Source organism: Ursus maritimus, unplaced genomic scaffold (genome assembly GCF_017311325.1).
Source record: "Ursus maritimus isolate PB19 unplaced genomic scaffold, ASM1731132v1 scaffold_3, whole genome shotgun sequence".
Lineage (NCBI taxonomy): Eukaryota > Metazoa > Chordata > Mammalia > Carnivora > Ursidae > Ursus > Ursus maritimus.
This window is the reverse complement of record NW_024425563.1, coordinates 36,525,252-36,539,218: the sequence shown is the minus strand read 5'-3', so window position 1 is coordinate 36,539,218 and position 13,967 is coordinate 36,525,252. Positions and strand designations below refer to the sequence as shown.

At 40.5% G+C, this 13,967-nt stretch overlaps 1 protein-coding gene across 1 annotated transcript in view; it reads right to left on the bottom strand.

The window, feature by feature from the left end:
* DOCK4 (dedicator of cytokinesis 4) overlaps positions 1-13,967 on the bottom strand; it is a 409,266-nt gene that overhangs the window by 228,853 nt on the left and 166,446 nt on the right. The window contains exon 2 of the mRNA XM_040644086.1: positions 1,060-1,143. Coding sequence (XP_040500020.1) covers positions 1,060-1,143 — 84 coding nt within the window. The remainder of the gene's footprint in view (positions 1-1,059; positions 1,144-13,967) is intronic.

The window sequence follows — 13,967 nt, the reverse complement described above, 5'->3', positions numbered from 1 at the left end:
AAAAGTCTCATAGAGAGGTCTCTGTCCAATTATATTGCAGAGAAAGGTTTTTGGGTTACAAAACAGCTTCCATTACTTATGGAGCCTACTTCATGTACCAATTCAAAACAGATTTTATTTTTACTGTATACAAAATATAGATAAAATACATCTGGCAATAACATGGAAGACCTCGTTATATTTTTAAAGATATCATTTACAGTAGACAGAATAAATGTCCATGTATCACCACCATTTAATGTGAGGTTCTAAGTAAATTTAACAGCTCTGTTTGGAGGAACACAGTTTAATGACTCTTGATGTGACAGTATGTTATCATATTATAAATTCCTATTAAGAACAACATTTTAGGAGGAAAATGGGAAGTTTTGGATATACTGATAGGGCTTTAAAATGTGGTCATCTCATTAATGAGAAAAAAAAGAGTAATCATTTCAACTGGGATCTTTTTAAATAAGAAAGCTTAAGGATGTTTTATGAAACAGGAATGGAAATATTTGACAACATATTAAGTATCTTGATTTAATGAGTTACATGCTGCATAGATTAATAATCATAAAATACTTACAACATATTCCACTAATACTTCATATGCACTGAATAGCTTTAGTTCAAGTTTGGGGGTGGCAGGGAAGAAGACGACAGGCCTAGAGCAGAGCTGGCCTTGGCAGGAGTCCTCCCCAAGATATCTGATTACCTAACCTTGGAGAAGCCACTTGTGCTCTGGATCTCTCTTTCCTCCTGTCCTGAGGGACCTACTTGGCACTGAGTCATGAACTCCCACAAATACGGTAGCCTCTAACGCTTACTATGTTGGCATCTAGTGAATATAAGGAAATAATATTAGGAAAACTATATCAGCTTAAAAACAGCAAATGATGCTTTTCCATAAGCAAACACTGAGTATGCAAAAAACAAGTTTTGTCAAAACCAGTTCACGGTGACCACTGGAAAAACCCCACAAATTAACAGAAGGACAGAATTTGTAAACATTATGAGCCATCCAATGGTGAGGAGGTTGGCTATACAACCTCAAACAATCATCACGAGCCCACTTACCATCACACTTCTCCAGGATCTGAACTGTATCTCCAATTTCCAATGACAGGCCATACGGGACAGTTCCTCGAAAACTGGCAATAACTGTAAAAGATGTTATAGAATATATGAAGATAATCATATCAGTTATAGCCAGTCATACTGCTTACTATTAACTGTTACTGACTAGGAAAAACGAATGTGACGAGGAAGTACACTTGGAGAGCTAAAACCTGCTGTCATATTTAAATTTTATATATTTTTGAAGAGAGTCGATCTTAAAGTTTATATACTTTGCCAACTTCTGGGTCAAATAAGTGTTATGAATTTTAAAGATATGGAATTTACTAAAATAATACAAAATATCAAGAGTATCACTCAACAACCTATGTGACAAGGTTCCTTCCTGACAAGCTCTGTGCCACTCTTGCTTATTGCTATATTCACTCTTCATCCAGATGCCTTGCCCACAGGAGTTAGTCAATAAATATGTGTTCACTAACAAATGAGGAATACATATCCTACTTGCTGTTCAGCTTGGTTTACCTTTCTATTCTATTGCTTGAAGGAGATTGCTTTTTCCCTAGACTGTAAGCTCCTCAAGAAAAGAGACTGCATCTATTTACTTGCTAGTATGTCCCCAGGGCTTAGCCAAATACATGGCATAAAAGCAGTCTTCTTGAGTAGTAATCAATAGTAACATTTTATTTAGTCATGACTAGACTCCTCCCCTAGGATTAAACACACATGCCACCATGACAATTCCCATATGCCTTAACTCTCTGGGAACAGGGTGTGTGTGTCCGGGGGTGTGGGTAGGGTGTCACCATTTAGCCTTACCAAGTGGTTATAGACTGACTGGCTTCTGAAACCTTTCACAGGGCTAGGCAGGACTAGGATGTTAAAACCAGATAAAGTGTGTACAGTTTAGTCATCTCTGGGTACCTCAAGGAGTTACAGAGAGAATGAAGCACAATGATTCTCCCCAGGAGAGTAATCCTGTGTCAAAAAGGAGACAAGAATGGGGAAATAACAAAAATGCACCTCAATACATGAAATATCTCCAGCTCAATACATTGCACTGTAATCAACTCGCAATCTACATTTTTAAAAAAATGATATTAGGGGCGCCTGGGTGGCACAGCGGTTAAGCGTCTGCCTTCGGCTCAGGGCGTGATCCCGGTGTTATGGGATCAAGCCCCACGTCAGGCTCCTCCGCTATGAGCCCGCTTCTTCCTCTCCCACCCCCCCTGCTTGTATTCCCTCTCTCGCTGGCTGTCTCTATTTCTGTCAAATAAATAAATAAAATCTTTAAAAAAAAATGATAGTAAATGCTTTGAGCAATTTTTAAAAGACCAAAATGTTGGAAGTGAATTTTATAATTTTATAATATTATTATTATATTATTATAATTTTATAATTCTGTGTCAGATAGTGAGGTTTAGATACAACCCCAATCCCCAAAATAAATTATTACTACTGTTGTGAATGTATTTTAAAAGGTTGAAGAAACACATGAATCTGTCAAAAATTAGGACATGCTGATAAGTAATGCGCTTTTAGAGAGGTCTAAAGCCCTTTCCTAATCTCGAAACAAAATTAACAGTAGAGATTGAAACACAGGACAGAAAACATGACCCACAGTACGTGAGATGGATGAAAATAACTGTAGAGTAACCAAGTTAGAACATTTTAGACAAGCACTAATTCGTGATGTCATTCTCTAACAGTGACCATTCGTACCATATGACCTCATACTGATGTGCTACAAGACGTCTGCTCAAAAAATAGTCCAGGGTCTGTGTATCTTGACAGATTATCTCAAATAACTTTCAGAAACCACTTCTTGTAAGGGATCACAACTGAACAGACAGTAGACTGATTACAACTTAAAAGGCTTCAGAGCAAGCTTGCACCCAGAATTGCCTTTCTACATTCATGAAGTTACCCTGAGCACTCACAAGCCTAGTGGTCCCACACTGCTCCTCTTCGAGATCTAAGTGCATGGACCCCCCGACGCAGCTCTCTATATAAGCCCTGACCACTCATAAATGCCCTTGTACCTCCCAAGGCTGCATGCTCTCTCCTAGCCCTCATCACCTCCTTGAACACAGCAGTACCATTCATGGACTTCATGTCTTCCTCCTCCCCTCATGCGTCGGACCACTCAAACCAGCCTTCACTGTGCTCTGAAACTGCTCTACTGAAGTCACCGTCCCTTCACTGTGACCACATGCGTATCACTTTCAGGAACCTATCTTCTCTTAAACCATACCTTCTTCTGTAGACCTTCTTTTCTTAGCCCTCTTCTTAAATGTTGGTGTCATCCTGCATGCCCAACATGCTGAAGCGTCAAGGCTGGGGTGCAGGACAATAGCATCAAACTTGGCATCGTGAGACATGAGTTTGAGCCCAGGACTTAACAATTATTAGCTGTGTGACTTTAGTCAAGATACCTCTCAAAATCTGCGTCACCTCATCAGGCAAGTGGGGGTAACAATAAAACAACTACGAAAGGTACTGGAGGGTTAAATAAGGCGCCTATCAGAAATAACTCACCACATTCTCTGGGACATTCTAGTCTTTAATAAATACTTCAGTTATTTAAACTGTACTTTTTCCTTTCTATCCATATACATTCTTCCTCTTTGGAGAGAGTCCCAAGACTTCTGGAATCACCTGTTGACAAATGGTTTGCTAAGTCTCTCTCCAGTTGTGATGTGTGCCCTGAGAATCTGACACAAACCTGCAACTTCTGTATCTCTGTTCAGATGTCTAAGCACCTAAAACTTGGCAAACCTCCAGCTGAATCCGTTATCTCCCCTCATCCTCTAACCAAATCTAAGCTATCTTCTCTCTCCCAATCACATATTCTGAAATGTTAGTCTAACGTATTCTTCTATTGACAGTCCTGCTTTATCCTGCTATTACTAGGTGGATCTCTCTGTACCCCTCCACGGGGCCACTGTGAAGCCTTCTGGGTGTCTCCCTGGTTGTCCTTCCTCAACACAATGTCCACAATGCCACTAGCTACCTTTGAGTCTGTCATCTTTGGGCTTAAGGTTTTGTGGGTTTTTTGTTGTTTTTGTATGTTTCTGTATGTAGCATCAGGAAAATGTCTGTATTTCTTCCATTAGATTTCTATTTCTTTTGTACCAAAAGGTGGTTGGTTAAACATATTGTGTAGTACTGGACAAGAGCTTGATCAGGCTAATTGTTTTTCTCTTCTTTCATGTTGCCATTTAGCTCATACAATCCTTAGGTATCTCCAAACCAGATCCTCCTCCACCAATCCCAGTTCTAGCGAATGCTAGTGCTGTCCATTGACTGGAAAGGCCAGGAACCCAGGGGTCGTGCACTGGCCCCCTCATCCACATACATATCCAAGCCATCACCATGTCACAATCATCTTAACTCGGAAGTACCTCCCGAAGGCACCCTTTCTCAACATCTCTGCTCCCACCACTCCCCAAGGCTTGCCTGGCCTTCTCCCATGGTCTCCTAACAGGTTCATGTTCAGATACTCAGGACCCTCTCCAGGCCCTTTCTCAGATGACAGTTAAAGAGGCCATTTTGAAATGCCCATGTGATGATGTCATCCTCCTAAATCTATCAGAGCTCTGAGGATGACATAGACATCAGTACCATAGCCTATAAGGTCCTGCCCCTCTCCCTGGTGCCACCCTTCTTAACCCTGACTTTCCGTACTCCAGTTACAAAGATCTTCTGTCAATATTTTGGTTACCATACTCCCTCATACGCTGGACTCGTGCATGGCTGACCTCCTGCAAAGATTCTTCTTTCACTCCTCGCAAAGCGAGGCCATTTTCCTCCTACAGATATGAGTTCAGTGGTCAGACACTTGTAGGGCAGCCTTCCTTGACGCCCATCCCCTCAGCCCAACCACATGCACTCGTAGCAACATAGACTACCCAACCCCACTCCTTATTTGTGCGCATTTTGGAGTATCTCCTGCAATAAACTGTTAAGCTCCACGCATGTAAGGTCTGTGTTGGTTTTAGCTCCTCACTGTATACCCAATTCAGCACAGAGTTTAGTCTCAATCTGAGCTCAGCAAATCATCGCCAAGGGAAGGAATGAGAGTATGCTCATTGTTGCTAAATACTATGATCTTAAACAGGCAGGTTTCTTATTATTGGCAAGCTATTTTTAGAGAGGACTCAAATTGTTTAAGATCCCAACTACATTACCTGTGAAAACTCATGCTTTCATAGGAGTTGCTGAAACTGGGATGACAGTTTGTCTGGGTTCTACCTGTGTATCACCTCATTTCTAATTCCAAGCAGTCTATATGGGTGAGTGCTGATTTTACCCAACAGCTATATAATATTTGAAAACTAATAAAAACATGCTAATAAGTTCTCAATCTCACTGGGCTTCAGATGCCTCCTCTATAAAACAAAGGAGGTAGACAAGGTGCTCTCTGCTCAGTCATATCCCAAATCACAGCAAGCTCTCTTGCAGGCCTCCATGCCTTTACACATATTATTCCCTTTTGGGGGGTTGCCTATCCCATCACTTATACGCTGGGAACTGCCAAGTAGTCTTAGTTTAAATTCCAGCTCCAAGGTAAGCTCTTTTGATTCCCTGATGCTACCTTTCCTCATCCTTGCTTCAAGTGGAATCAATCACTCTCTGTGCTCCAAGGGTACTCTGACCACACCTTAAATTGGGTAAGGCACCCCATAATATTTTACCACTTTATTTATCTGTGTCTATTTGAGAACATGAACTATTTCTAATTCATCTTCAAGACCCAGTATATGAGTGTCTGAGTACAGAAATGGAGAATGAACACACACATGGAATAAACGAAACCACTTAAAAATGGCATCCAGGTTTTAGAGATTCACAGAATGTTAGGGTCACCTCTTATAGCTGAGAACACCTAAAAGTAAGTATTAAACTGCAGATCACATTAGAGAGTGGCACTTTTTCAAGATACGGTTCAGGCATGACTTTGAACTTTACCCTCTAAAATGGCAAGCCATTTTCAATCTTTGAGTTACATAAGTAACTCCACCTTGCAGGGTACTAAACTTGTCAATGGATGGATGAATGCTACACACTTTATGCTTCAGGTTATGAAAAAGAAAGTTGAAAGGGAAAGGCAGTTCTGGGCAAAAAAGCAAAAGACTGGAAAAAAGGAATGGCTCATGTTTATTAGTGGTAGCATGTGATGTATCATAAATTAAGCAACATGGTTTAGCAAAGCAAAGATTCACAAGATAACATAGGCTTTCGCAAAACCTCAATTTGCATTTCCATCAAATATACTATATGTTATTTTTAGATTCCATTGTGGATACAACTTTCCAACTAAATCCCTATAAGTCCTTCAGGCATTTTTTGCATGAAACAAGTCTTTTTAACAAATAGCTGAAAATCTACTGTGTCCCCAGTTATTCTAAAGAGGCTATGCCTTTATACAAGTCTTCAGTGTCTACTTTCCAGGGGCATTTTTCGCCCAGTAATACTGGGATACGTGACCACACACTGTCTTGATCCCTTGATTCCCTTTTGTCTTCTTATAAACTGAACAACTTCAGTAGTTACAGAAAAGATCACAGAAAATGAACTCTTCACGGAACTGAAAATGTAAAGGGCCAATACTATTGTTTCAGTCATGAGCCCTGAGAGTATAATTTTAAACAGCACATATAAACTACTGTATGGTATTGCGTTCATCTCTGCCCACTTGCTGTTATGTAAAAAACATTATTTGGATTAACGAACATGCATATCAACTGAAGTTATAATCAGGTCTTTTAAAAATATGTAAGATCAAAACGTTAAATGCAGAGCATAATCATCTTGAAAATCATACCATAAATCGCTGCCTATTATCACTCCTGCTGTTACTTTATATAATAATACTGTTTAGTACCTATTGACAATTCGTTTGAAATTACATGGCTGTGAGAAACATCCTCATATAGACTCAGAAGTATTTTCTATGAAGAAGATAAAAAGAAAGCAATTCTGTGAAGTAGGGACTCATACCTTAGTTTCAATGATCTGTTTGCTCATACTAGAAACAAATTCACATTTTAAAACTTTTAAGCACTACAGGGAAACTCAATCACAGAGTTCTATGACTTTTAAAAGCAAAAATAGAAAAAAACATGATTAAAAAGCTACTCTAAGTCAATTGTGCAGCTCTATATCACAGACAATAACAAGTTCATCATCATTGTCAAATAATATTTACGTGATTCTATTCACCACAATTCAATTCAAGCCTGGCAAAGGCTGCCCCTTGCCCTTTATGGGCTGACAATCTAAGATGAATGGGACATAACGTAAAAAAAAAATAATGAAAATGCTTTGTCCCTTGAGACAAAAAGGAAGGAAAATCATCTCTCAAAGTCAGAGTTTGGGCTTCATCTTTCTAATAATAGGATCTCCGACTCATGAGCAGGTTGCGGTCTGAAAGTCACTTGTGAGCTGACTATTTACAACACAGAACATGGTGCTATTGTTCTCAAATTCTGAGACTAGCCCACAGAATCCTATTTAATACAAAAATGAAACTGCTGTTTTTGGCTACAAAAAATGTGCTATGACTGCACCAGAAACCAACTAAACATGTTGATATGAGCAGTTGTAAAATCTTGACGCACAGCACTGACAGAAGACAATGATGGAGCAGGTGTTGACCATGTAGACATGCTAAAGAAACCCTTCCTCAGAGCACATTTAAAACTGGTTCTTTCCTGTGTCTGCATTCATTTCACATTGTACGTTCGGCTCTGGCTTGTCATGGACGTATCTACATTTAGGTTTATCAGTTTTGAGTGTCACTCGTGGTAGGGGGAGCACAAATGGAAAAGTGGAGAAAGAAGTAGGATTCCTGAAGGACCTGGATAAGAGCTGGAGGAAACATAAAAAGGAAAAAGAGATTAATGAGAAATTCTTTCCAGGGTGAACTGTGGAAGGAAACAAGGGGTCGCCTCCCCTACACATGTGTAAAATCCTCCCGTAGGCAAAGATACAACATGGTGGAGGGAAAACCAAGATACTGGCCTAATCAAAGACTCTTCTTTCTTTACAGCTGTCTGGAATCGGGTTTGAGGGCAGAGAGAAGTCACCTGGAGATTTCTATTGGTACCATCACTAGTACAGGACAGAACTGTTTTTCTCCCAGGTCCTCTTCTCTCTTTCCCCTGCACAAGTTAGGAGCAAAGCGGTCATTCCTAACCCCAAGGGACTCCACGCGGGCTATCAGTATGACAGCAGGACTGGGGAAGCAGATGGCCCAGAAAGACTGAAGAAAAAATTCAGATGAAATGTGGGAGGGGGACACCTGGGTGGCTCAGTTAAGCATCTGCTTTTAGCTCAGGTCATGGTCCCAGGGTCCTGGGATGGAGCCAGAGTCAGGCTCCCTGCTCAGCGGGGAGTCTGCTTCTCCCTTCCTCTCTCTCTCTCTCAAATAAGTAAATAAAAAGAAAAGGGGGAAGAGGGAGAGGAGAGAAAAGAAAAGAGAAAAGAAGTGTGAGGGTGGAAGGAATGGTAGCTCCTAAATATTGCTGTGATGCCAAAAATGAACTAAGAAAATGAAAGAAATGCTGTGCTCCTTCTTCGCATCCTCAGACTTGCCATGAGCTTGGCATCTGGCTCTGTTGTGGAAACGGCCCGTGCCTGCAGGCCTCGGACACCTTGCAGACACACCTGAGAGGCACAAGTGTAGGCACGCTGACAAGCAGGAATCCATTCCTACGCCACAGTTACTACGGTCAGACTCGACACACGTCACATGACTCCCTTCTGGCCTAAGTGACTAGAAATCAAGCACACTGAATCAAATATATTCGTTTCTGACATTTCACACCTGAAAATGTATTGCTGTCCGTGACTGTTAAGAGGATCGTTCTCTCAGGGATTGCAGAACTTCCATCTGGACTCAAGGTAAACATCAAGTCCGGCGGTGGCTGCCGCAACGCCAAGATCCCTCTTCAGAAATGCGTGACTGATTCTCCCAGCTGCTGAGAGCACTAGGCCAGGCGGCCCTTGGCTGCCAGCCCCCTTCCAGAACTGTGTCAGCTGAAGAGTTGCTTGGCCCGAGGTCATGCTCCCCTCCCAGGGTGGCCTGCATCTGGTGACGGACCGGGTGGAAGGAAGAGGGCCAGATCTTTCTGCTGCCGCTTGGTACAACCCCAAAGGGTCACTCTAGCTCAAGTGACCAAGGCTGTCATTGGGCCTGCCTCACAGGTCAACTTCTCCCTCTGTCCCGTCCTGCTTCCTTCCACTCCCCTCCATGGGCGTGAACCTCCCTGATAAACACCCCGCAAGTTAACCTCCAGCTCAGAGTCAGCTTTCTAGAGAGCCCCACCGGCTACCGGCTTTAAAGCTTTACCCATTCACCAATTCTTCCTTGCAAAATTTATTTTCAAGGGAGAAGGAAAGTAACCTTATCGCATTACTACGTCATGTTAAGGGTTTTGCTAAATCCTTTAGGTATTATTTCTAAACTTCTATGATACAGGTGTTTCTATTCCCATTTTAGAGACAGAGAAAATGAAGAGGAAAGAGGCAAACAAGGAAAAAAATCAATGCTATCAGGAGGGAATCATTCCACCTTAAGACTCATTTGAAGACACTGTCGCTGTGGCAATAAACGAGGTTTTATTCTCCAGAGTCACAAACATATTCTTCACCTTGGTTTAATGCTACAAATGCAAAGGCATTTGCCTAAGTGGCTACAAGAATAACTGAAGGTCAGACAATAAAACTCTGAACTAATTACTGCATCCGCCTATCAGTACTTTTAAAAACAACTTAAGATCATAGGAAAGGTTATGGTTTTGGCCAAGTGCCAGCCAAGAGGAGGGAAGAGACAGAGTTTAAACAATTATCTCAAAAGCATGCCAGCACTTAGCAAAGGGAGACAAAGTTAAAGAGAGAGCTGGAGGCCTGGGGCTTAGCTCTGCTGCTTATGAACCACGTGGTCCTGGGTCCTTCCATTTGCTACCCTGGGATGACATCACCTACCTGGCCTTGCTACAGAGATGTCACAACGATCACACCAATGTATGAAAATGGGATTTGTAAGCCTACAAAATGTAAGGAAATATGGAACATTGTATTTTCATCATGATTGCTAACCAGAAACTTGGAGAATGGACCTAGAGTCTGTCCTAGGCAAAAATACATTTACAACAGTAAATCAAAAACTCATTCTCTTATTACAGCTTCTTGGAAATCATTATTAACAAGTTAAACTTAGAAAGATTCGGCCGTAGCCACCCAAGGGAGATAAAAAAGCTGATAAAACAGGAAATCTTTGGCAAATGAGACTGATAAGGAAAGGAAGAGAGCAAGGAGGGATTTTCCTAAAATGCAGAGATACGACAGGAAGGAGATTCTGCTCCAAACATTCGCTCTGCCTCAATGGTACTTGTCTGAGGGGTAACTGCATCAGGAAGGAAAAATTACAAGATGGGCTTCATGTCACAAAGTGGAACGAAGTAACAGGAAACAATCAATGCTTTCCCCATGATCCAAATGTAAAATTTTCACTACGAAGCAAAATCAAGGAAACACATTGATTCTACCACCAAATATTTGGTGTATATACATTAATAGATTATATATGTAGGCTGTATATATGCATATATATACATATGTGTGTGTCTATATATCGCATATTATATATACATATATATAAAGTGTTTTTTTCCAGTATGAGGCAGTTAATATGAAAATTACGCTATTTAGGAGAATTTCTGAAACACAGGATTAAGTTTCCTGACATTTTTTTTAAAGATTTTTTTGCTATAGGGGAAGAGAAAAAAAAAAATCTGTTATGTCTTCCTGTGTCTTTTCTTCCCTGTAATTTCTCTCTCCAAGTAGTAAATACTCAGAGTCACAAAACAGGGCGGGAGAATTGAAGGGCACACCCAGACCCCAGCATCTATGCCGTCCATACCATAGCAGAATGACCCCCAGGCCACCCCAAAGTGGGGAGAGCCCAGTTTCTTGTCACAGCCTCTTCCAACGTTCTCTCCAAACTAATAGTCCTGTCTCATCTCTGGTCATTCATCTCCCCCACACAGTGAAGCATGCATCTGTCTAATTTTTCCTCCACAGGCTCTTCTTTCCCCAGTCTGAAGTCTGACTTCCATTCCCAACGCTGACTACTCAAGCAGTCCGCTATTCTGTTACCTGCAACTTGTGTAACTCCCATCTGAAGAGAATCAAACTCTACATTCCTATTCATTACCTCTCCCTTCTGCTCTGATAATTAAACCAGTTTCCAATTTTGAACAAACACTAGTTTTAACTGGTTTTGGCCACTGAAAACCAGTCACAAACAATTTCTTTAGAAAACGGGAGCCAGTGAATAGTTCAATAGAGAAATAAAACAAAGTCCGAAGTTTTTTCAAAAACCAGCTCCCGCACACTTGTCCTGCCTTGTCCTTTTATAAACTGCACTGAACAGTCACAATGAACCTCTTATCTGCCTAAACAAATGCTCTTCTCTCCACCTGGGATTCTGGCTTCCTATTGCCTTTCCCCACCCGGTGTTCTTCAAAAAACCTCAAGCACCTTCTTCAAGGAAGGATTACTCCATGTACCCCTCCCATGTACATCTCTCTATTACACTCATCACCTCTAGTTTTGCAGCTCCTTTGTTTCCAACGACTAGCACAATGTATGACACCCAGTGGGGACTCAAAAAATATTTACTGAATATACAGTGTAATGAAATCACCGGTGTGTGCAATTTCTTCATTTATTCAGCCAATGGCCACCTCTTCTGTGTGCCAGCTCCATGGTAGGCACTGGAAATACAATGGTAAAGACAACACTTGGCGACTGCTCCTTTGAGTTCATAAGTCATGAGAAAGAATGCTTCTTACATCTTTTGGTTCCTCCAAAATACAGTTACTTTGTAGCCCCAGTACCTTTTTTTTTTTTTAATTTTAATTTTTTAGTAATCTCCACTCTTAATGTGGGGCTCGAACTCACAAATCCAAGAGTCGCATGCTCCACCGACTGAGCCAGCCAGGTGCCCTTCCCAGTGACTTTTAAATGTACCCCAAATTAACACACTTATAGTTCTATTTATTCTTATGTGGAAAAAAATTAAATCTATTGTCTATTTTGTTAAGGTTTAATTTTGAAATAATTTCTAGATTTATAATACGAAACTTATAAAAATTGACATATCCTTAACTTCCCTTCATCAAATATTAAGATCTTAAATAAATAGAGCACACTTACAAAACCAGGAAGTTAATGTTGATACAGTACTATTAACTAACTATCCTACAGATCACATGCAAATTTCACACCGTCCAAATGATGTCGTTTTTTCTGGTTAAGGATCCAATCCAGGATTCCATATTACATTTCATTGTTATATTCTGTTAGTCTCCTCCCATATGATGGTAGCTCGGTCTTTGCGTTTCATGACCTTGATGCTTTTAAGAATACTGCCCAGTTATTTTGCACAATGTCTCTAAATTTAGGTTCGTCTGATTAAATGTAGGATCAGCAAATTTCGCAGGAATACCACAGAAGTGATGATGAGCCCTGCTCAGTGTACCTTATCAGGAGGTATACATTGGCAATGTGTACCATTGCTGGTGATGTTAACCTTGATCTCTTGGTTAAGGAGTTTTTCCCACTATAGAGTTAGTAGTTCTTCCTCTGTAATTAACAAGTATCTTTGAGACTGTGCAAATATACTGTTTCTCATCATACTTTATAGCATCCATTGATGATGCCTGCCTGCAACCTTAGCCATTTAACTCTGAGGTTTTTCCATAGGGTTACTCAGACACAGATGAATTATCTTAATTGCAGTCAAAACGGCAATGGGTCCTTTTTGAAGTGGGCACAATCTCCTGAGTTTAGTCTTGATTTTTTAAGCATAAGGCATAAAATGAACACCACTGCTACTAGAGGCATCCTTGAGATGACCTACTCATATCAAACAAAGTAAAACCTTAACCTTCACTTGTTTCAGAAAGTGAAAAAAATTATATTTTTGCTCAGTTTTCAGTACACCACATGACCTCTTCATGTACTATTTCCTTAACCAATGAAAATGTGTGTGTGTGTGTGTTTGTGTATAAAAACAGCTTTTGAACTGTTTTAACCCAACATTTTTAAGGAAAACTGGATGGGTCCTGCCCTTAACTATAGCCATCTACAAGTCTGAATGAAACTCTTGGGTCTTTACTGAACTTACTGGTGACTAAGAAGGGAATCGTGGTAAAATTTTCTACTTCTTTTATTTCATGGAAGGAATCTAGACTTCTACGATGGCTAATATGTCAACTTGACTGGGGCTCCGGGTACCCAAATTAAGTATTATTTCTGGGTGTGTCTGTGAGAGTGTGTCTGAGGAGAGAGCATTTGAATTGGTGGGTTCAATAAAACATATTGCCCTCCTCAATGTGGGTGGGCATCATCCAACCCACGGAGGGCTTGAAAAGAACAAAGGTAGAAGGAAGAATTTGATCTCTGCCTGACTGCCAACCTGGAACATCAGTCTTCTCCTGCCCTCAGCTAGGACCTCCAGTTCTCAGAACTTTATCACCACCTTGCATTGTGGGACTTCTCTGCTTCCATAATCACATGAGCCAATTCCTTATAATAAGTCATATATTAATATGTTTTACATATATGTCATATATAATAAGTCATAAAGAATCCTATTGGTTCCATTTCTCTGGAGAACAGAGCTCCCTAATACTTTTGTGCCATAAGATTTCTTTTTAGCCAAGGTCTTATGCTTTACTCATGTTTACAATGGCTACCATTATTTATTAATTCTGTCACATGCTGTATTAGAACTGATTATTAAAACCTCACTTAAAATAAGACAATGACTACAAACTATAGTGAATAACTTACAGGTGACTTACATTTTATAAATTTCATAAATTTGGTTATTT